General features: G+C 49.8%; 2 protein-coding genes and 1 long non-coding RNA gene across 3 annotated transcripts in view; 1 reads left to right on the top strand and 2 right to left on the bottom strand.

Moving 5' to 3' along the window:
• GLP2R (glucagon like peptide 2 receptor) overlaps window positions 1-2,627 on the bottom strand; it is a 53,549-nt gene extending 50,922 nt beyond the window's left edge. Inside the window, exon 1 of the mRNA XM_058703921.1 lies at window positions 2,249-2,627. Coding sequence (XP_058559904.1) covers window positions 2,249-2,347 — 99 coding nt within the window. The 5' untranslated portion in view covers window positions 2,348-2,627. The remainder of the gene's footprint in view (window positions 1-2,248) is intronic.
• Window positions 2,628-5,562: 2,935 nt separating this feature from the next.
• Window positions 5,563-23,281, top strand: GSG1L2 (GSG1 like 2). The gene is made up of 5 exons (XM_058703398.1): window positions 5,563-5,911; window positions 14,612-14,659; window positions 16,844-16,996; window positions 18,785-18,896; window positions 22,122-23,281. Exons 1-5 carry the CDS (start codon window positions 5,605-5,607, stop codon window positions 22,378-22,380), a joined length of 879 nt encoding a protein of 292 aa, XP_058559381.1. The 5' UTR covers window positions 5,563-5,604; the 3' UTR covers window positions 22,381-23,281.
• LOC131497253 (uncharacterized) overlaps window positions 16,989-23,892 on the bottom strand; it is a 19,590-nt gene continuing 12,686 nt past the window's right edge. Inside the window, exon 3 of the long non-coding RNA XR_009254839.1 lies at window positions 16,989-17,210. This is a non-coding gene — a long non-coding RNA (uncharacterized LOC131497253). The remainder of the gene's footprint in view (window positions 17,211-23,892) is intronic.

Below are 23,892 nucleotides of genomic sequence, written 5' to 3'. Positions count from 1 at the left end.
ATATGCACCTTTTTACACTCTCATCAGCAATGCACCAAAGAGTCACAGATTTGTTTCTCCAAGAGCCTTCGATAGAGAGTTCATGTTTTTTAAAGCCACAGCAACTGCTTATTCACTTAAATGAGTTGGGGTGGGGGGTGGGGGGTGGAACCTGCTTGGATTTCGAAACTAAACCATCCCTGAGAATTTCTCATGAAGTGAATTTTATGAAGACTTTCTGCCAGAAAACATGCCATAGTCATTAATATTCCAGGCAGGGAAAGCATCTGTGAGCAAAATCCATCATGAAAGTCTATGCAAAGCCTCGTCGTGTAAACATCTGGAGGGAAAATATGGGTTTTTAAGACTGAGAACCAAGAGCGGGGTGGCGGGGGGGGGGACATTGGGGCTATAGATGCACACTGGAGGACAGACAGAGGAAAGAGCTTCTGGAAATAGATGTGGGTGGCAGACTAGGGACACTGCTCACTTGGAAAGAGTATTGATTGTGAGAATGCCAAATGATAGAGCTGAGGTGTGGCTTTTTCAGTGTCACAAGCCGGCCTGACACATTGCAAATTTCGCTGCCGTAACATATATACGTATATATTCCGTATGTCAACAGCTCCCAAAGGAATGCCAGGGAAGCGAGAACACTTCAGACACCACGGGCTGACTTGACTCCCTGGTGCCACTGTTCACGAGCCACGTGATCTCAGGTGACCGTCTAACTCCCACCGACCTTAATTTCCCCGACTGTAAAATGGGCTCGGTGATAACACCTCCGTCCGAGGCTCGTGGTGGGGACCTAGCGGGATGATGCTACAGCAGTGGTGGGCACTTAGGGGACGATCGATGCGTGATCGTGTGTAGAAGGGGAACGAGGCCAGACAGCTCTGTGTTCAGTTTTAACGTGCCACGTACAGAAGATTGAAGCCAGGAGGCGAGTTCCGTAGGGACTCGCCCAGCAACCCGTTGGCTCTCAGGAGCACTATGGTGGCCCGCCCAGAGGCTGCCACCATGGCAGGGATTCCACGAAACCATCCATCGGGCTCACATCCACAGTCCATGAGGGCTTGAAGGCAGTCTCGGGGAGGAGTCGGATGCAGAGAATTTGGTGGGTGTTTTCTGCCCGTCTGGTCCCGGGTTAGCACCAAAGAAAGCCCAATGAGGTGCACACTTACAAGATCAGGGACACGGCCCTCCCTGTTATGGGGGCAGAGGAGGCATTTCTAACAGGAGGGCCTCCCTCTCGGGGTTGCTGAGAGCACAAAATGAGTTAGTACACAGGACGTGCCAGGCACGGCCCTGGAGAACATCGTGAGTGTTCCATCCAAGTGTTAGCTCGTGTTAGCTCTTACTGTATTTCGTTAAGACGAAAGCAGGTTGCAATACAATATTTATAGTCCGAGCCTATGTAAAAAAAAAAAAAAACAACTATATGGAAATAAATGGCAGAAAAATGTCTGAAAGTACAAGACCCCCAAAGCGAACGAGGGTGATTTCTGGGGGGGTGGGAATCCAGTGATTTATAGCTGGTGTTTGTACTTCGTCAGATTGCATACGTTTAATTTTTTAACCAATGCTCATTCTATATTTTCATACTGAGAAGGAAGGAAAAGGAGAAAGGAAAGGAGGAAAAAAAAAAAACCCACTGTCCATCAACCTAAATAATCAGGCCTGAGAAAACTGTAAAAGCAGACAAGAGGACCTATGTGACAAGTTTAAATGCTATTTACAAAAAAATTTTTTAAGTTGATTTTTGAGAGAGAGAGAGGGAGACAGAGTGAGCGGGGGAGGGGCAGAGAGAGAGGGAGACACAGAATGGGAAGCAGGCTCCAGGCTCCGAGCTGTCAGCACAGAGCCCGAGGTGGGTCTCGAACCCACCAACCGCCAGATCGTGACCTGAGCCGAAGTCGGACACCCAATTGATTGAGCCACCCAGGCGCCCCTTGAACGTTATTGACAGAGTTCACGTGGGCCCTGGGAAATGCTTATATAAATGATGTCAAGGGGAAAGTGGGATTCAAAACGCTTTATACATCACGATTTCAGCTGCCAAGAAGCATGCATAGGATGTGCAGAAAACATGCCAAAATACGAACAGCGATGGCCTCCGAATACCGGCATTGTGGTTTCTCGCTGCTTCCGTCTTAATGTTTTTCCAAATTGCCTACCAGAGCCCCACACGGCTTCTCGGATCAGAAAAGATACAAAAGTGGTCCTAACAGCAATCATTGTAACAATAACAGTGAGAACGCGCTCTTACTTGCTTGATGAAGACCAGGAGCAGCAGGCCGAGGACCGGGGGAGAGTGCTTCCCGGAGGCGGGGAGAGGCCTGGCCCCCCGGGCAACGGGGGTGCCCATGGGCAGCGCGTGGACTCCAGGTGGGGGACCCCGCTTCCTTCTCCGGGGCGCCGCCCCGCTCGGTGCCGGCCTCCCCTTCCTTGCCGCGACTTCACAAGTGCGGGCACGCTTCTAGAAAGGTCCGAGATGTACCACAGGCGGCCTCCCGCTGCATTCTTCCCTGCACGGGGCGGGGGGGAATGTTTGCACAAACCCAGTGCGCGCACGCGGGGAGGAGAGCCTCCGAACCGGTCTAGAGCCACCTACCGAATCTGCAGGGTTTCTCAGAAGCCGGCGGCTCATTCCCCCCCTCCCCCCCGGCCCCCACCCCGAGGGCAGGGAGATTTTTCCCAGACCTTCCCCAAGTCAGCTGTGCTCCCAGGGACTTCCTCAGCAGAGGCCGCCCCGGGAGGAAAAGCCGGGCAGGCAATGGGCCCCGCTTCCGAAGCCCCCGCTCAGGGCACAAGGCCACCTCTGGTTCCAGCTGCCGTGCAGCAGGACAGGGTGGGCCCGGTTCCAGCTGTGCGGTGGGCATCTTGGTGAGGGGGTTGCGTTTCTTACTAAGGCAGCAGCTCGTCCTGGCCGCGAGGGCAGGGTCTCCTCCTGGTGGGGGGGTGGGGGGCGTCTATGTTAACACTTCCAGGGAGAGCTCAGGTCCGGACCCAGGTCCTGAAGCAAAGCCCCCAGTCGGGGACCCGGGCCCCGTCTACACCAGAGCACAAGGATGAGGGGAAAAGGCAACTAACATGTTTGTAGTTTCACACACGTGCATTTGCGCAGGAGCTTTCAGCCCACCGCCTGCTTCCTTTGCCCTCACGATGGTCCGGTGAGGGCGTGATCATTTCCCCACTTGACAGATGAGCAGGTGAGGTCCAGAGAGGTTAGGATGCTTGCTCAAGGCCACACAGCAGTAAATGGGAGAGCCGGGGTTACCCAGAATCACCTGCCAGGGTTACTTGGCCACGTGCTCTATCTCACCTTAGGTCTGCAGGCTTTGTTCCTTTGTGCTGGCGGGTTCCTCTCGGGGCCTCTGAAAGTCTCCATTCGGCCCTTCTCACCTCACCTCTCCCCGTCCAGCCCAGAGAGACTCAGGAGGAAGAGGTCCTGACTGGATGAAACGCAGTCTGCAAGAGACAAAAAGATTGTGTTTTCATTTAGTTTACTCTTGCTTTTGTCTCCATTCAAGTTCGAACAGGGGGGCTCACCTGCGCTCACTTATCTGAGTAAATGATTGCTGAACCGTGTGGGAGAAACATGCAAACACCGCTTAATAGAAATCCTTGCAGCTCTTGGGGCTCCCAGGGGGCTCAGTCGGTTGAGCATCCGACTCATGACCTCAGCTCAGGTCGCGATCTCATGGTTCAGGGGTTCAAGCCCCACATTGGGCTCTTTGTTGGAAGCACAGAGCCTGCTGGGGATTCTCTCTCTCTCTGCCCCTCCCCTGCTTGCATTTTCTTTCTCTCTCTCTCAAAATAAATAAATACACTAAAAAAAAAATTAATTAAAAAAAAAAAGAACAAGCATCCTTTTTTCCCTGAAGGGACAGGAGTCCGGGCCACGCACGAGCTGTCGGCTGCTGGACAGATGCCATCTAGTGACGAAACGTGGTAACTCCTCTTCCCAAGACATGGGTGGCCAACCCCGCAAATGCAGGGCTCACAGGAGGAGCCAGCAGGAGGCAGAGAGTGACAGTGACCCACAGGGCACTGCCCTTCTCCCCTGCCCGCCCATCCCGGTGATTCTCTGTTACATCTGGGGGCACATCTGGGGGATCATACGGTCTAGGACCCGTGTGTTTCCATGTAGGACCACGTGGAATCTTCTGTGATGTTTTTCCTGCTCTTATTCCTGCATCAGTGTCCTCCGCCCGAGAAGTGACTGTAGTGTCCTCTGTGTCACCACTCCCGGAGAGTCCCCATGACAAGGACAGGACCGAGGGTGCCAACGGGTGTGCCTGCCGGCTTTGGAGATCCCAGGACGGTGCTGGGTGCCACACCCCTGCTCTGCACAGCCCCGAGGCCCCAGAGGAGGCTGCCTGAACCTTGAGTCTCTCCGTCCCCGAAGCAGGACGTTGTCTTTGGCAGTCCCTGTCTCTGTAGGGTTGGGCAGGGAGCAGGCTGTGGCAGGCTGCGGGATTCCGAATTTCTGGAACCCAACACTGAGCACCCCAATGGATGCAAAAGGCAAGCGGGGGGTGGTCCAGACTCACCCAGACACCTGCCCATACGCCCCTGGTCTTCATCAAGCACCGACCTCCTCCATACAAACCAAAGTGTGGAAGCAACCCAAGTGTCCGTAGACAGATCGACAAACAAAACATGGTCTATCCACACCAGGGATGCCATAGAACCTTCCAAAGGAAGGAAATTCTGGGGGCGCCTGGGGGGGTGCTCAATTGGTGGATTGTGCAACTTTTGATCTTGGGGTCATGAGTTTGAGCCCCACGTTTGATATAGAGATGACTTAGAAATATCTGGGACGCCTTGGGGGGGCTCAGTCGGTTGAGCGTCCGACTCTTGGTCTCGACTCAGGTCATGATCTCACCATTTGTGAGTTTGAGCCCCTACATTGGGCTCTGTGCTCACAGCGTGAAGCCCGCTTGGGATTCTGTTTCTCTCTCTCTCTCTCTGCCCCTCCCCCATTCACTATCTCTCTAAAGAAATAAAAGGAAACTTAAAAAATACATAAAAACAAAGGAAGGAAACTCTGACACCCGCTATGACACGGGTGAACCTTGAGGACATTACACTGAGTGAAAGAAGCCGGTCAGGAAGAGAGGGTACTGCATGACCCCACCTGTGTGAGGTCCCCGGAGTGGCCCGGTTGGTAGAGACAGGAAGTGGAGTGGCGGGTGCCCGGGGCCAGGGACAGGGAAGGGGAGCTCCGCCCCCGGGGTCCCAAGATGAAGAGGGGTCTAGAGACTGGGGCACAGCAGTATGAAAGTAGAAAATGGTCACCATGGTGAATTTTGTCTTGTGCGTATTTTACCCCGGGTTTAAAAAGACAAAAACAGAGCCGGCATCGTCCTACACACCCACACCCTGGGGAGGGTGGGGGCGCGAACGCAGCTGATGGGAACACGTCGGCTTCGTGCTTTCTTTCTCCCGCGGCTTCTCAGGCCACAGGCGCGCACACGGGCGTCACACGCTGGGGGGGGCCCTGGGGATGGGAGAGAAGCCCGTAAGGGTGCCAGATGGCAGGGCTGAGAGGGGCGGGCAGCACGCGGAGGTGGGGAGGCGGCCCGCTGCTCATCCCGAGACCGCACGCCTCCTCCAGCCATGGACGGGGCTGGGAGACAGCAGGTGCACGCCCTACTTCCCATCTGCCTCGCCCTGGCCTTCTCCCTCGCCGCCCTGGGCAGCAGCCACTGGTGCGAGGGGACCCGCAGGGTGGCAAAGCCTCTGTGCCAGGACCATCCGGGAGGGCTAGGATGCATTCATCTCAACAGGGGCCACGGCGGTGGCAGGAGGGACGACGAGAGCCAGGCCGTCCAGTACATTTGGGAGACGGGAGACGACAGGTTCATCCAGAGCCGATTCCACGTGGGGCTCTGGCAGTCCTGTGAGGAAAACCTTGGCAGCGCAGGTGAGCGAGCGTGGCTGCAGGTGCCGGGGGTGGGGGCGACAGAGGCAGGGGCTCGGGAGCCAGGCTGCCTGGGTTTGAATCCCAGTGCTGCCGCTGACAGCCTCTGTATCCTTGGGTGAGCTTCTTCACCTCTCTGGGCCTCCGTTTTCTCATCTGTGAAATAGGATGACAGCAGTATGTCAGCAAGAGTTATTATAAAGCGTAAATGACTGGCTTCCCTGCCTTGCAACAGTGCCTGATGTGGGGTGTTTGTAAGAATGCACTTTGACCATTTGCTAGTGTTTACCCAATCCCCCGAGAACCCAAAGTGGCCCCGTCTGAGCCTAAACCGCATCCTTGCGCTTTTTAGGGGGTCTTGAAATGGCAGGTTCTCAGGGGCACCTGGGGGACTCCGTCGGTTAAGCATCCGACTCTTGATTTCGGCTCAGGTCATGATCTCACGGTTCGTGGGCTCGAGCCCCGCATTGGGCCCCACACTGATAATGTGGAGCCTTCTTGGGATTCTTTCTGTCTGCTCCTTACTTTATCTCTCCCTCAAAATAAATAAATAAACTTAAAAATAAAATTTAAAAACTTACAAAAAAAAAAGAAATGGCAAGTTCTCTTGGAAAATTGACTTTTATCATCATCGGTGGGAAAGGATCCTCCCTCTTGGGGGGCACCTTCAAGAAGTAAGAATCCTTAACAAGCTAGACCTTTGTCTCTGGAAATCCTTGCAATAACCCTGCAGAGTAGGTATTATTTCCTCAGCTCACAAGTGAGGAAACTGAGGCTCAGAGTTTCAGGTCATATGGCCGGTGAGCCCAACCCCGCTTTTGCCGTATTACTCAGCCCCGGTTCCATATCTTTTGAACTTCTGCCAGTTGGTAAGGAAAATGGGAGAGGAAGACAAGAGAGAAGAGGGAAGGGAATGGTTGGTATTTGGAACACCTATTTCAGAAAAAAATTTTTTTTGTTTTACATCCTAAGGAACTAAGGAGGGAGGAGCTGAACTCCGCAGTGTCATACAGCCTGAGGGCAAACCCAAATCCATGCTTGGGGCCACAATGCTCTGCCCTTCCTGCTAGAAAAGCACACCTGTCAAGGTGGAAAGGAGAGGACCTCCCCCCCTTTTTTCTCTTGACCTCAGGCTTAACACATTAAATTTCTTGACCAGCTTTTTGTTTTCCCTGGAGTTTCTAATTGCCTTTTTTTCATCCTTATAGCATTAGTGGTTTCTTCTGAGGTCTAAGTAAAAGGCTCCAAGTAGGAACCCTCTCAATGCTGCTTACCCCTCTCCATCCTGCCCCACTGGGGGCCACCAGTGCCTAGTCTTACCCTTCCATGTGTCCCCATCAGTACATATGGCCTTTGCTTTAAGTGTGGTACACACGATACAATAGTACCTAGAGCTAAAGCTCCTGGAAGGGCCTCCTGCCCCTCTCCTCTGGGGGGGTGCCACTATCTTCCTATACGTCCTCTCTCTCTACCCCCACAGACACAGGAGGCTCATGATCCTGCATTCTGGAGGGCACTGAAGGCAGTCTCAGATTTTCAGTTTGGAAAATATAGTCACCAAACCCATAGGGAAGTTGCTTGGGAATTTCCACTCCCCTTCCAAGTCCCCACGTGAGGTCTGCCTACTTCTATTTCCATAGCTGCATATAAGCACCACTCCAGTTATCAAATGTTTGTTGTGCATGAGAATCGCCTAGCAAGTTAATACAAGTCCAGGTGCCCAGTGCAGGAGATTCTGGTTCGATAGATCTAAATGGGGTCTAGATATCCACAGTCTTTTTTAAAAATATATATATATTTAAGTAAGGTAATATTTATACATAGATAAGAGATCAAATCATTTAAAAACACTTATAAGAGAAACCAACAGTCCCCTGCTGCCTTCCTGCTCTATAACCTGGTCCCACCCTTCAGAGAAACCACTTTTAGGTCAGTTGTTTCTTCTGGTATTTGCCTCCATGTTTCAAAAACCATATGCTGTCTTCATGTTAGACGTGATTTATTGACTTCCTGTCATGACAGATAAGGATAAATCTCTCATACCACCACATCCTATGTCTGTTCTCCCATCTTCCTAATATACTTATATTGTTGTTTTCTATAAATCAATAAACCAATAATTATTTAGACTGTATAAATATTGTTCATTACAGAATCTATCAGTACATTAAATTTCTTGTACAGCCTTTTGCTTTCCCTGGAGTTCCTAATTGCCTTTTCTTTTCCCATCCTCATAGCATTGTTTTTTATTCCCCTCAGCTCTCTTTTCTATCTGGTGTTATCTGTATCTCTAATAAGCTCCCCTGGTGATTAAGACACACACCAGAGTTAGAGAAGCATGCCCTGGGGTATAGCAAACCCTCTGGAAAGGGCGTTCTGAGCAGCATGGAACAAATTCACTAAAAAGCATTTCCTTGTCAAGCACAAGATGAGGGGAATGGGGGTATACAAAGGTGAGTGGACCACAGTGATGAGGATCGAGATGAAACTAAAACAAGGAAAAATATGACCATGGTTACCACAAAGATTCACATATGATATCAGAATAGAAAGGAGAAAGAGGTTATTCACAGCTCTGGGCATGGCGAAGGCTTCATAAAGAAGGTGGCCACTGTACCTCCAAGCAGGACTGTGACTTTAATAGATGGAGATTAGGATATTCCAGGAAGACAGGACAGAGTGTCTGAGGCAGAACAGTCCAGGTATTTGCGCTAGAACACAAAGCAGGGTGGAAGGGGAAGCCTCGTTACAGAAGAACTTCACCCACGTGTCTCTTCAGTGTCACCCGAGGCAACTCTCCTCCCCTGCCACGCAAGGTCACGGTCACTCCAGGACAAGGATCTGGGCAAGACAGCAAGACAGTGTTCCCTAGAAAGAAACACCTAAATGAACAAGATGAGAAGCACTGCTTCTCAGGAGCCAGGAAATTAGACACCTGTCCCTGAGCTTTCTGATAAAAACCTGTGACCCAGGCGGGAGGAGGGGGGCTTTCTCGACCTAAGCAGAGGCCGACAGCAGAGTTATGGGGCTGTGAGAAGACCTTTCACACTTCTTCCTCTAGAGACCCGGAATCTCCTTGACATTCTACCAACACACACACACACACACACACACACACACACACACACACACACACTGCCTTCTTGTGGATCACACCTCTGCAAGGTTCTTAACCTTGTCAGGAACACAGGCTGAATTCTAAGGAGGGTTGATGTTCTCTACGTTTCATGGATAAAGCCAAGTAGAAATAAAGAGTGGAATTCTTGACTCCTTTCTGATTTATGTGCATCTTATATACTTTTTTTTTAATTTTCTTTTTTTTTAATGTTTTTATTTATTTTTGGGACAGAGAGAGACAGAGCATGAGCAGGGGAGGGGCGGAGAGAGAGGGAGACACAGAATCCGAAGCAGGCTCTAGGCTCTGAGCTGTCAACACCGAGCCCAATGCGGGGCTTGAACCCACAAACCATAAGATCGTGACCTGAGCTGAAGTCAGACGCTCAACCAACTGAGCCACCCAGGCGCCCCTCATTCTTTGTAAAAGTCTTACCCAGACTCCCTCTTTCCCCCCACAGTGCCCAAAACTCAACTGAAGAGAAGTTGTCTTATAATTGCCAATGAATAATTTTGTGTCTATCAATCCAAAAAAACCCCTCTGTTCACATTTTTTATGCTTCCTAAGATAATAAGTTCATCCGAGTAAACCACAGTCTCTAAATACCATCATCACTTTATTAAGAGCCAAGAAGAAGCATGTTCTCAGAATACCTTTTTTTCCCTCGGAGAGATGTGATCACCTTCATGTGTTATGAGACGCTCCCAGAGCAAAAAGCTTAGAATGAAATTTTTACTAAAGAGTAACTAAATTAACAGCAAACACACAAAGGAATAAAACAAAAGAAACATGCCACAGGTCGCAAACCAATGCCCACAGAAGGTGGTAACAAAAGCAGATGAAGCAAGGTCATCAGAGAATACCAATGACCTTGAAACCTCATCCCCAGATAAAGAGGCAGCCCCTGGCTCAGCTCAACTTTATGGTCATGAGGGCTTACGTGCTCAATGTTGTCAGATCCTCCAAGTTTTCCAGAAAAGTAAAATACTTGGATTTCCCCGTGAAAATCCCCAATTTTAAAGCATCTCGAAAACATTGCATAGGCCCAGGAAAACACACTGGCTGCGGAATATAGCCTGGGGCCCCCAGTTGAAGATCAGTCCCCATAAACATCTGCTTGTAAGTCTCATTTATCACAAGTGTCTGGGAGATTTGGGGTAGACGACAGAAAAGGATTACTCCCCTACTCACGCATACTCTCTCTCTCTCAAAAATAAATACACATTAAAAAAAAAAAAAGAAAAGAGAAGGATTACAGCTGGAGGTGAATGGGAGGGCACCCAAACTGCTCAAAGAGAGAGTCCCGGAGGAGGGGGGAGCTCAGGACACCTGACAGTAAGGACTCCATCCTGGGGAGGGTGCCCCTTGATCTGAGAAAGCCCAGGAAAGGGGTCTCGGGAAGTCCAACACCCCCTCCCCAGCTCTGATGCCCCCAGAAGCGTCCCTGGATCTTTTCCTTCTGAATCAGCTCTGTCCTTGCAAAAGCTGACCTTCCAGGGGAGGCTTATCCGGAGTGTGATTTTAGAACATCCTCTGCACAAGCCACCTCCTCCCATTCCTTTATGCCATTGTCTAAAGTGCCTTTAAATTTTTTTTAATGTGTTTATTATTGAGAGACAGAGACAGAGCATGAGCAGGAGAGGGGGAGAAAGAGAAGGAGAGACACAGAATCGGAAGCAGGCTCCAGGCTCCGAGCCATCAGCACAGAGCCCGACGCGGGGCTCGAACCCACAGACGGAGAGATCATGACCTGAGCCGGAGTCGGACGCTTAGCCGACTGAGCCCCCCGGGGGCCCCTGCCTAACGTGCCTTTAAAGGGGTGCAGTGCCTCTGATCCCACACTCTGAAATGGAGATTTGAGATGAAAGCGTCCAATCAATGAGCCAACACAAGGTGTCAGTTTCCAATTCTTCGCTGTTGCACTAAACCCCAAAGGTCAAGGACAGAGGGGCCTGGGCACCCCATAGAGGGGAGGGGGTGAGGAACAAGCAGACAGAGATGCCGGAGTTCAGCACTGGGGACCCGGACACCAGTTCCCAAGCTGGCATGTTGCCCTGCTTGGCTGGTGAAACTCTATCGCCAAGCTCCGTTAACACCCGCCTCTCTGGCTTCGTGGGATTTATGAAGATTTTTCCTTTTAATCCCGCTGGCCTCATTCAAAAGGAACACCATTTCTGAGGATTCAGATTAATCAAGGGGTCACGACGGCCTGACATCTGGCCCAGGCTGACCTCAGCTTTCTAAGCTATTGTGAATTCTCCTAATCTCCTTGGCTGGCCTCCGCTTTCTTTTCTGCCCTGCCCCTGGCTCTGTACCTGGCCTCCATTTTATTCCTGAGAGAAAGGGTGGCCCTCCAAGGAAGGCAAGAGAGAGAATTCGTCCTCCGTGCGTTATGGAGAAAGACAGCAGGTGGGTGATGTGCATAAGGCACTGGGTCTCAGGTGTTTCGATTCCTGACTCTACCGACCTGTTTGCGCCTGGCCTCCAGATCTGTAAAATGTGGCTGTGTGCACTTGTCTTTATCGATAACAAAAGACTCAAAAAAAAAAAAAAAAACCAAATAAAAACATAAGGCAGTTCACAGAATCCTTTCGCAACTTTGTCATTGGAGGACTTCTATCATACCCATTTCACAGATGAAGAGACCGAGGTTCAGAGTGGTCTGATTACTGAATGGCAGAACCAGACACAGAGGCCAGGCCTTGAGGATTTACGTGCCCCATTCTGTCCTTGACACGCACTTGTTCCCCTCTGCCGGCCTCACTCATTGGGTCTCGTGGGGATGGCACGGGGGCTTACGTGAAGAAGCGCTCGCCGGCCCCAAAAGGGCTCTCTGAGAGCAGCGTGTGAGTGTGGAGATGTCCCCAGTGCAATGGCGACTTCCTTGGTACAACCAGGAAAAACTGGCCGAAGTTTTGCTGCTGCGACCATAACACCGTGCCCACTGCCAAAATCAGAGAATCTTCAGTTAAACGGTTGCATCCATCCAAAGTGGGCTTAATTCAAAAGCTGAAGAGGCCACCGCAGCTACAGATTGGCAGACGGGTCCCCAGTGCTGTGATCCTCACCCCTAGGCTGTGTAAATGCCCTCCCCCGGGTCATGTCACGGGTAAAGCCTGCGACACGTTCGCCAGAAAGAATCCCATCAGAGCAGCTCAACCAAGTGGCTGTATCATAAACCCAGCCTTTGTTCCTCTTCTTCCCAGAGCCCAGCAGAGGCGCAGGGCAGACGTGGGAAGCAATGAGGTCCCAGGGCGCTTGGTGTTTCGTGAGGACAAGTGTGGCCAATCTGAAGGTCTGTGGCATTTAGACGTGCACCACCGTGAGTGTGCACCTGTTCGTGTGGACAGTCCTTCCCGGATGAGCCTGACGCGTTAGAAGGTGAACCGAAGGGAAGGGCTGTGTGTTGAGGAAGCAAGGCCATCAAAGAAGAGGAACCTTGACTCAGCGCTGGAGGAATAGGGAGCCACTGCAGGTTCTTGAGTAGGAGAGTTACCTGGGGTTTTCTCTCCTACAAAGGAGAAATAATTTCTGTGGTCTAAAGATGCTCCCCCAAGCTTCCTTCTGTCCCTGAAAACTTCCAGCAAAGGTAGGTGACGTGACCCTGGCCCTCAGGATACTTACAGTGTGCTATATTTAATAACAATCTGGGCCCTAACCACATGCAAACAGCCCCCAGTACAACTCATTTTATTTCAGGGAGATTTCGGTGCGTAGGAAGTGAGAGCGGCTTTCCTGTCCATTATTTCATTAAATCCTTGACGCGAGGCCAACGCGGGGACCACTAAGCCTGGTTTAGGGCTGAGAAAGCCATTCCTTTGGAGAGGCAGTGATCTGTGCCCCACCTGGCCCTGTTTTAGTTCCCACCAGCCCAGACGGGGAGCAGCTCCGGGGCTCAGGCTTGTCTGCATCCTCTGGCACCTTCCGGGCTGTGCACCAGATTGCATCCAGTCAGTGATGCAGCGGGGGCGGTGTCCTAATGCGGCCCGAGTCCTAATGCTCCTGTACCAGTCACTTACCCTCAGGGGTCCTTGGAGCCACTCCCCTGAACTCTGCAGGGAAGAAGCAGGTGATTGTGCAGGCATCTGGGCATCTGTCATGGCAGACGATACTCCCAGGCTTCCGGGACCCTTCCGGAACACGAAATAAGCAGCCTCTGGTGCACACTCAGTAACTACCCCCGTCCTTCCACGCTCCAGAAAGCACAATAGGATTCCAACAGCGAGGTCACTCGGTAACAGCTCTGAATCTGCTCCAGTGTGTTTTTTAAAATCATTACAGGGGCGCCCGGGTGGCTCAGTCGGTTAAGCGTCCAACTTCAGCTCAGGTCATGATCTCACCGTTCGTGAGTTCGAGCCCCGTGTCGGGCTCTGTGCTGACAGCTCAGAGCCTGGAGCCTCTTCTGATTCTGTGTCTCCCTCTCTCTCTGCTTCACTCCCCTGCTTGCACTCTGTTTCTCTCTCTCTCTCTCACACAAAAATAAACATTAAAAATTAAAAAAAAAAAAAAACAATACAAACTTTGTTCCTTTCCCTCTAACCAGAGACAAACTGAGACTCATACCATAATGGATGCTGTTTGGGAAGGTGAGAACCTGTGGTCTAAGGCTCGCAGTATCAGCCCAGATGGGCTGGATTATGCCTCAGTAACAAACAACCCCCAAATCCCAGGGGTTTAAATCAACAAGTTCATCCCTAGTTCATTCCGCATGTATTTTTTAGGTTGGTGAAGGGTGACTCCTCCCCACGGCTATCCAGGGACCCAGGCTGATGGGGACTCCATCTGGACGGCGCTTCTGTGATCACAGAGACAGCAGAACAAGAACCAGAACACTGGCTCTTAAAGCTTCTGACCAGAAGTGACCCACCCCATGCCAGCTCCCAGTTCATTGGCCAAAGGAAGTCCTATGGCCAAGCCTGGATTCACCAGGAGGGGATTGAATCATGCTCCTGTTGAGGGGTGGGTGGGGTGGGTAAGGGGGCCAGCACATGTCTGTGAACAGTAAAGCCATCTGCCACGTCCCCTAATCCTTGTTCGAAATGACCTGGGATAGGGGCGCCCAGGTGGCTCAGTCAGTTGTGCGTCTGACTTCGGCTCAGATCATGATGTCACGGTTCCCGAGTTCGGGCCCCGAACTCCCAGCTGTGCTGACAGCTCGGAGCCTGGAGCCTGCTTGGGATTCTGCGTCTCCCTCTCTCTCTGCCCCTCCCCCACTCATGCTCTGTCTCTCTCTCTCCATTAAAATGACCCTGGATAGGGGCGCCTGGGTGGCTCAATCGGTTAAGCGTTCGACTTCAGCTCAGGTCATGATCTCACAGTCTGTGAGTTCGAGCCCCGCATCAGGCTCCATGCTGACAGCTAGGAGGCTGGAGCCTGCTTCAGATTCTGTGTCTCCCTCTCTCTCTATGCCCCTCCCCTGCCCACACTCTGTCTCTCTGTCTCTCTCAAAAAAAATAATAAAAAAATTAAAAAAAAAAAATGACCCTGGATAGACTGAAGGTGCTCGAAACACAGTCTGTCCCTAAGAGAGTGAGGGTGCTAGAAACACAGTTACTCCTCCTTATGAGTATATTCTCTTTGTGTTCTAGGTGAAAAGTGTAGAAGTTTCCAGAGTATAATACCAGCTGAAGAACACGGTAAACACCCATGTTCTGTCCACCAGGGCGCCTCACAGCGTGGGTCACTTTGATTGTGTGTGTTGGGGGAGGCGGGGGGAGGGGCGGAGACACGAGAGAGCTCTTTGTGGTTTTTCCACAAAGTCAAGTCCAAGCACTGGAACCACCTGCCCCCTGCATGTGCCCTGTAGTCGTCAGGGGCTCTGGAAAAGGTGGTACAACCGACCTTGCCGGCGGGGAGGGGCGGGAAGCCCTGACCGGTAGTGTTCACCGGGTCCCAGGGCACACATACGCCCACGGCGGCCCACGGCGGACGCAGGGCTGGGAAGAGATGGGCTCCCGCACCCTTCGTCTTGTCTGTGCTGCTCATCAAATCCGTGATGGTTTCGCGGGGTCTGTTTCCCCAGCGGGAGTGCAGGTTTTGTGAAGGCTGGATCTACACCTGTTTCGCCCATTGCTGGGGCCCCAGGACGCAGCTCACAGACACCAGCTTCCCTCCCTGTTCCTCTGTCTTCTTACCTCCACCTGCAGCACAGTGTCTCCTAGAAGCGGGCGGGATGCCCTCCGGAGGGCAAAGGATCGGCCCACACAGATACAAACAAGGTTTCGGGATCTCTAACCAGGGCTCCTAAACGCTCAGCCGCCTCTGCCTTCTTCCTTAAGTTTGGTGTCTTCTTTAAAAAACCAAGATTGGGCCGCCTGGGTGGCTCAGTCAGTTGAGCGTCCGACTTCGGTTCAGGTCATGATCTCACGGTCTGTGGGTTCGAACCCGGCATCCAGCTCTGTGCTGACAGCTTGGAGCCTGGAGCCTGCTTCGGATTCTGCGTCTCCCTCTCTCTCTGCCCCAACCCACTCGCATCCTGTCTGTCTCTCAAAAATAAATAAAACATTATAAAAAAAAAATAAAAAAAAAAAATAAAAAGACCAAGATAAAGTCTTCTGGTCAAATCCAAACAACGTACTAACTTCTGAACTGGGGAATAGAGAGGCCACCACCCCCCCAGCCTCTCTCCTGTCCCCACATCAGACTCCTGCTTTATTGTTGTTGTTTTTATTTTTTCCCCCTCCCAGCGAAGGACAATCTTTTTTAAAAAAAATATTTTTAATGTTTATTTATTTTTGAGAGAGAGAGACAGAGCATGAGCAGGGGAGGGGCAGAGAGAGAGGGAGACAATCCGAAGCAGGCTCCAGGCTCCGAGCTGTCAGCACAGAGCCTGACGCGGGGCTTGAACTCACAGACCGTGAGATCATGACCTGAGCTGAAGTTGGAGGCTTAACCGACTAAGCCACCCAGGAGCCCCTGTTTTCTGTTTCTTTTTAAATGCTGACAATCTCTGTATTTTATTTTTTAATTTTTAAAAATTTTTTAATGTTTATTTTTTGAGAGAGAGACAGAGCACGAGCGGGGGAGGAGAGAGAAAGAGGGAGACACAGAATGCAGAACAGGCTCCAGGCTCCGAGCTGTCAGCACAGAGCCCGCCGCGGGGCTCGAACTCACAAACAGTGAGATCATGACCTGAGCCAAAGTCGATTGCTCAACCGACTGAGCCATCCAGGCCACCCTGTTTTTGTGTCTTAGAAGTGAACAGGATCAAAGGGTTCAACATCACGGTGCTTCTTTTTTTTTTTTTTAATTTTTTTTTTTTAACGTTTATTTATTTTTGAGACAGAGAGAGACAGAGCATGAACGGGGGAGGGGCAGAGAGAGAGGGAGACACAGAATCGGAAGCAGGCTCCAGGCTCTGAGCCGTCGGCACAGAGCCCGACGCGGGGCTTGAACTCACGGACCGCGAGATCATGACCTGAGCTGAAGTCGGACGCTTAACTGACCGAGCCACCCAGGTGCCCCAACATATACCCATATTGAGTGTGTTGCTGATATTTTGTTATTTTTCATTAGTTTTATTATTTTATTATTATTATTTTATTAGTTTATTATTTGTTATTTTAATTATTTTATTATTAGTTTATTTTTGAGAGAGAGACCGAGTGTGAGTGGGAGAGGGAGACACAGAATCCGAAACAGGCTCCAGGCTCTGAGCTGTCGGCACAGAGCCCGACGCGGGGCTCGAACTCACGGACCGCGCGATCGTGACCTGAGCTGAAGTCGGCCGCTCAACCGACTGAGCCACCCAGGCGCCCCGGCATCACGGTGCTTCTGAACTCTCCAGGCTCAATGTGTCTTATCATCTTCACACTTTGCAGGACTTTTGTGGCTGTCCATTGGGGCCGAGATCCTGAACATCCTTCTGGTGTTGACGAGTGCCGTCCTCCTGGGCTCTGGAGTGAGTTCTCAGAGCGCTGGTTTCCGCTGGCTCAAGGTGGACGCCTCTGTAGCCATCCTCACGGTGCTCGCAGGTACCTGTCGACAGCAGCCAACAGGGGATTCCCCACAGCCTGTCCCAGCGGGAGGGACAAAGCTCCGGGCTGTCTGTCCCCACTGCCAAAGCGCAGGCTGGCTCTTCTCCTGTCAACGGCCCGTTCAGCAGGACAGCTGGCTGGTCCACCGGAGAAGTCACTGAATAAATCCCACTGGAGGGGCAGGGGGCGGGGGAAAGCAATGATGCTTTGGCTGACGGATGAAAAGAAAGGGGATGGAAAATAAAATGTATTACTGGGTCTTTATCACAACCCTGGGAAGGAGACACATTGGCTCTGAGAACAGAAATTGCCTAATGTAGCACAGTAGTTTGTCAGGAAATCCTACCTGGGTGTCAGTTCTCTGCTACGTGAGTGCTGTGTGACCCCAGGCAAGTTACTCAACCTCTCTAAGCCAGCTACCTCCAGTGGCTATAGTGATGACTAAGTAAATGCACCTACTCTGTGGGAAGAATGCAAGAAATGGTTGCTTGCTGAAAATCATTATCAAGCTCGATGTACGTGTAAGAATAAAGAACTCCCTTTCTTTGGGGTGGCGGTCTTCCTTCTGTATCCTCCTCTGTATCAGAGCAGCTTCATTTGGTCTCCGAAGTGGCCTTTCCATCAAGAAAAGGACCCCCAACAGATGACTTCCTTTGTTTCTCTGTCCTCATACCCCAAGCCCTGCTAACAGTACATCAGTCCAGCCGGGAGCTCACTTCTGTGCGTGATAAGTATCAGGAGTCTTTCCCAAGCTTTATCATCAGCGAATAGGGTGATAAAATCCAATTTCTGGATCTTCATAACAAAGAGGTAGGCCATGGGCTCTTGGAGACTCCTCCCCAGGTCCTGGCACCCTCCAGTGCTCCCCCCAACCCCTGCCAAGGTCATGAGTAAGCCTCTTTCTGGACGTCTGTTCAGTTTCAAGTTTGCAAACACAGTTTCAGGTAGACTGTTGGAGGGTTTACATCACACGGACTTTAGATGGCCCATTAATATATAAATAATTGCCCCCACCAATTAAAACTCATTTCTATTTGGGCCCCTGAAGCTGATCCCTACCTGGCCACCATTTGCCATGCATTTATCCAATGAAAACACGCGTGAGATTAGACTCCCCGCAAAAGAAAGACACAACAACGAAACAGCCAGCATTTAAAAATGAAATCCAAGGCAACTTTCTTGGGTTTTTTAATGTTTACTTATTTTGAGAGAGAGAGAAAGAGCTCGGGCAGGGGAGGGGCAGAGAGAAAGGGAGAGGAAGAATCCTAAGCAGGCTCCGTGCCATCAGCACAGAGCCCGAGGTGAGGCTCGAACTCACAAAACGTGAGATCACGACCTGATCCGAAATCAAGAGTTGGATACTCAACCGACTGAGCCACCCAGGCTTGCCCCCCGCACTCAGATTTTTCCCTAAAGTATCCCAGAGTTAGCAAACCATCCACACGCAAAAGAAGTAACAGAACAGAACCCTGTGGAGTGTGGCTTCAGGTCAAATGTGGTCCAAGGACCCCTCCTCTGCGCTGGGAAGGAGAGACTGGAGCATCGGTGCCTCTGAGTACAGGGACACAGGGGCATGACACACAGGGAGAGGTGGCCACGGGAGGAACAACACGTCAGAGGAACACACGCCATATGCATTCAGGACAACGAGGAATTGGTGTGAATGTGAGACGGGGGACCTGCTTGGAAGGGTTCAAGAAGGACGCTCCTGGGGTTTACATCCAGCTCGCGCAAGGTAGGGAAACCCCATCCCCACCTGTGGCTCACAAAGCTTTCCTCGTGCAGGGCTCCTCGGGATGGTGGCCCACATGATGTACACAACCATCTTTCAAATCGCTGTGAACCTTGGTCCCGAAGACTGGAAGCCTCAGACGTGGGACTACGGCTGGTCATACTGGTAAGTTGCTGGCCGTGGTGCCCAAGTCCTGATGGACCCGCAGGGTTACACGCAGGTTCTGTAAGACTACCGACCTTGGCCATTGCTCTGCTGTCTGACTTTGGGTTGATTTCTTAACCTTTCTGGAGCCCAGCTCTCTCATCTGGAAGGTGATGAGACCTGTCTCATGTGTCCCTAGGCATTCAAAGAGATTATGTTTGTAAAATCCTTGGCAAAGAGTCAAGCCCTCAAGAAATGGGGATACTGGGGGCTCCTGGGTGGCTCAGTCGGTTGAGTGTCCGACTTCGGCTCAGGTCATGATCTCACGGTTCATGGGTTCGAACCCCGCATTGAATTCTGTCCTGACAGCTCAGAGCCTGGAGCCTGGTTCAGCTTCTGTGTCTCCCTCTCTCTCTTCCCCTCCCCTGTTCATGTTCTGTCTCCCTCTGTGTCAAAAATAAACAAACATTAAAAAATAATAATAAAAATAATAAAAAATAAATAAATGGGGATACTGATGTTATCCTATTCTTAAACATGGCTTACGGGGAAGAGTCCTGAGTTATAATGCTGCCTAATAAATACTTCAATCATGAGAGACCCTGGCCCTGCTTCTAATGGACAGATAAGTTGTATTCCTAACAGAAAGTCTCAGCCATGTCATATTATACAGGGGGCCTGGGTGGCTCAGTCGGTTAAGTGTCTGACTCTTGATTTCAGCTCAGGTCATGATCCCAGGGTCGTGGGATTGAGCCCCGCGTTGGGCTCCATGCCGAGCTTGGGATTCTCTCTCGCCCTCTCTCTCCTCCTCCCCCCACCCCTGCTCGTGATCTCTCTCAAAAAATGGTATTGGTTCCAATATCATTTTGTTTTGTTTTGTTTCCTATTACTTGTAATTACTTAACTTCTAATCAAAGAAGTACATACAAATAGTTTTTAAAACTCAAACAGTATTGAACAGGGGTGCCTGGCTATCTCAGTCAGTAGAGTGTATGACTTTTGAACTTGGGGCTGTAAGTCTGAACCCCACATGAGGTGTAGGGATTGCTTAAAAATAATATCTTTTTAAAAAATCATGGGTTGGTTAAGCATCCAACTTCCACTCAGGTCGTGATCTCACCACTCGTGGGTTCGAGCCCTGCATCGGGCTCTGTGCTGACAGCTCAGAGCCTGGAGCCTGCTTGGGATTCTGTATCTCCCTCTCTCTCTGCCCCTCCCCTTGCTCTCTTTCTCTCTCAAATATAAATAAAAACATTTAAGAATGTTTAAAAATTGAAAATAAAATGGCATTAAATATAGCAATCTCTCAATTCCGTCTCCTCCTATCCCACTCTTCCAGCCCCAACCAAAACCCTCCACATTCCTCTCTGCTCTGGACTCCCTGCCCGGAGGTTTGCCACAGTGCTGTGAGCAGAGAGCTGTTTCTGGGCCCCATGTCATTATCTAACTTAGTTCACATTCACATTTTGTGGGAGCACATCCCCCAGTAGCTTTCTAAGAAAGGGTTCGAGGAGCAAAGATATTATTTTATTTCGTGCATATTTGGAAATGTATTTATCCAATGCTCTATATTTGATAGTTTAGCAGCGTGCATAATCCTTTGCTGGAAATCATTTTCCCTTAAAATGTTGAAGGTGTGGCTCCATTTCCTTCTAGAATCGACTGCTTCTGGCACGAGTTCCATACTATTCTGATTCATGTCCCTTTATAGGTAAGCTGCTGCTTTCTACTCTGTTATTGGTATTCTGAAATGTCAGGATGATGCACCTTGGAGGGAAAATCTCTCATTCACACTCATTCTCCCTTTCCTGTGCTTGACAGGTCCTTCAATCGGAATATTCACATCCTAGAATTCTGGGTTTTTTTTCTGGTATTATTTCTTTGATTATTTCCATTTCTTAGCTTTCTGTTCCTTCTTTTTTACATTCTTTAAAAATGTCTTTATTATTTATTTTTGATAGTGAGCGTGAGCAGGGGAGGGGCAGAGAGAGAGAGAGAGAGAGAGAGAGAGAGGGAGACACAGAATCCGAAGCAGGCTTCGGGCTCCGAGCTGTCAGCACAGAGCCCGATGTGGGGCTCGAACCCACAAACTGTGAAATCATCTCCTGAGCCAAAGTCAGATGCTTAACCGACCGAGACACCCAGGCGCCCCATGTTTGTTTGTTTTTTAATGTTTATGTATTTTTTAGAGACAGAGTGTGAGCAGGGGAGGGGCAGAGAGAGAGGGAGACACAGAATCCGAAGCAGGCTCCAGGCTCTGAGCTGTCAGCACAGAGCCCAACACGGGGCTCGAACCCATGAACCGGGAGATCATGACCTGAGCCGAACTCAGATGCTTAACCTACTGAGCCACCCAGGTGCCCTAGGTCTTTCTTGTTTTCTAATTATTCCTTTTCTAAATATCCTGATCTTGCTTTGTTCATGCAATAGCTTCTCATATGTCTCTGTAGATAGTTATCAAAAGGTTTTCTTCTTGGTGTTTTGTTCTGTTCTTAGGTCTTTTCTTTGGATTTTTTTTTTCTGTTTGTTGTTGGGCTTTCCCCCTAGATGTTGGTGTCCTTGAGGGTCAAGTCATGTTTAGGGATGATTGGAAACTCTGCAGCGAGTTTAGAACTTAGCTACAGTAGGCTTCTTTGTAGGTAATTGGAGGTGGAGGCTTCTCTTCTACCTGGGAATTTCGTCCCCCGAAAACACACACTCGTCACTTGGCAGAGGTTATTTCTCTTTCATTCCTCCTTGTTCTGTGGAAGATGAAAAGTGTAGATAGACCATCATCTCGGAACGTAACAGGTTTCCAGAGGGTGGGGATATAAAGTAACAACACCCAGGACTGGTGTCCTGCGTTAGAGCCAAGAGCAACAATAACAAAAAAGCAACACTTCTGTATCAGCAGATCCCATGCTGAGTACTTCCCCCACATTAGTTCATTAAATTCCTCACCACCGCCCTGTGTGCAGTGTTACTATCCGTCAAGTTTTGCAGATGAGGAAACTGAAACAGAGAGGTGAAGTCATCAGCTCAAGGGTGCACAGTTCCTAAGAGATGGGCGTAAACCCACAGTGCACATTGGGCACAATGACTCCGAAATCTTTTCTCTTAACACTGTTGGCTGGTGTCCAAAACTTGTGATCCAAAGTCCGGGTCCGAGCTCAGTGGAACTACGAGCTGGATTTTCATCAGACTGACCTCCCGCAGGAAGGAAACCACAGCCCCACACTCTTCCCTAACTGTGCCTTTTGTTGACAGCCTCGCGTGGGGTTCTTTTGCGCTCTGCATGGCTGTGTCGGTCATGGCCGTGAACAGATACACGGCAGCCCGCCTGGAGTTCATAGAGAAGCAGAGGGTACGGAAAGGCAGTAAGCACTCTCAACACAAATTCCCGGAACCCAAGCCTTCGGAAAGTGTTCGGGAAATGGAAGCTGCTCCCAGCCCTGCCGGGCATGCCCTTGTGAGTGCATCTGAGCACCTGCCACCAAATGCCCCAGGGAAGGTGTCCATGTGCTAGCCACAACCTACCAGCTCTGCAGAGGGAGACCAGCCAGGCACTTACGTCCACAACGAACATCTCTGGGGTGGACTTCAGAAGGCTGTGGTCCGGGTAAACTTTCTACCCATCATCTTACCCTTCATTAAACACCTTTGGCTTCAGCTACTGGTTCCCCATAAAATGCCAGTGTCTTTAAGTGAGATCACTCTTACAGAAGATATCAACCATTGACGCTCTAGTATAAATCAGCATCTCAGGCTTTCCTGACAGTGAGTTTAATCGAGGTAACCAAAGGAGATGGGACATGTGAACACTGAGGGTAAGAAGTTTTGAAGACAGGGGAAAGCAAGGTTCTAACTACCAAAAGTATAAAATGTGTTGCCCGCACATGTTTGTTGATGGAAGAGTATCCAGAAATTTTTTCCCTTAATTAACAGACACAGATTGATAGCCTCTGTGACTATCCCATACTTTCTTTTTTTTTATTTTCATCAAGAAGCCACGAATTTAAATTTAAAATATTAGTTTTGTGTTACTTTAAATATATATTTTCTTCGAAATTTCCTCACTTCTACCTATAGTAAAATCTACTTAGAAGAATAATCAAGTGATAAAACAAAATGAGAACAGCCGGATGGAATGACACCTTATCGCAACTAAGTAGAACAAATGTTGGAAACGTTGTACTTAAATTGCTAGGCACTTTTGCTTCTAAAAATAAACATTGCTATGGGGCTTCCTGGTGGCTCAGTCGACTGAGCGTTCAACTTTGGCTCAGGTCATGATCTCATGGTTTGTGGGTTCAAGCCCCATGTCGGGCTCTGTGCTGACAGCTCGGAGCCTGGAGCCCGCTTCAGATTCTGTGTCTCCCTCTTTCTCTCTGCCCCTCTCCCACTCATGTGCTCTGTCTCTGTCTCTCTCTCAAAAATAAACATTTTAAAAAAATTAAAAAAAAATCGCTAAACGTGCAAGTTTTGTTTAAAGCAGTGGTGTTTCTGCATGGTTCCTAATGTGTTGTTATAATATTATATAAACTTATCTTATATTTTAAACTAACATATCATTGAGGCCACAGGTTGCTGAAACACATAATTTAGGTTGCTGGTTTTTTTTAAAAATAAGCTGCTAAATTATAACAACCCTAATTATGCCCTAACTTAGATTCATCTAAAGAAAGTATTCATGTGTTTAGTGAACGTGTCATTTCTGGAAAAATGAACAAACCATCCCTGTATGTTACGAATAAAATCACTTGATCTGCTTATGCCGAACGGTAGCCACAGAATAAGGAGAAATCAGCTAAGTTCTTCATGTTTGGGGCTCTAGTCAGGTATGTGCCCAATGAATGATGGCCGCATGGAATTTTGTGGTTTGTCGAACCAGGCATATTTGGAGAGATGTCGGATGGATTTTTGCCAGAATAAGCCCAACCAGGAGGGCGTGCTGAGGTCTCCCGCACTGTTTCCTCACCTAGAGCAGGGGGGTCCGTACCCAGTGGCCTCTGCCCTCCACAGTGTACAGGGTCCTTTG

The sequence above is a fragment of the Neofelis nebulosa genome, chromosome 16 (genome assembly GCF_028018385.1).
Source record: "Neofelis nebulosa isolate mNeoNeb1 chromosome 16, mNeoNeb1.pri, whole genome shotgun sequence".
In the NCBI taxonomy this organism is placed as follows: domain Eukaryota; kingdom Metazoa; phylum Chordata; class Mammalia; order Carnivora; family Felidae; genus Neofelis; species Neofelis nebulosa.
Note: the sequence above shows the minus strand (reverse complement) of the source record. Positions and strands in the feature narration are given on the sequence as shown.

Excerpts from the sequence above, each read along its gene's own strand:
- GSG1L2 (XM_058703398.1), top strand. The coding sequence starts at position 5,605 with ATGGACGGGGCTGGGAGACAGCAGGTGCACGCCCTACTTCCCATCTGC. Across the intron at positions 14,660-16,843 it reads AATACCAGCTGAAGAACACG|GACTTTTGTGGCTGTCCATT; the intron begins GTAAACACCCAT and ends CACACTTTGCAG. Across the intron at positions 16,997-18,784 it reads CATCCTCACGGTGCTCGCAG|GGCTCCTCGGGATGGTGGCC; the intron begins GTACCTGTCGAC and ends TTCCTCGTGCAG.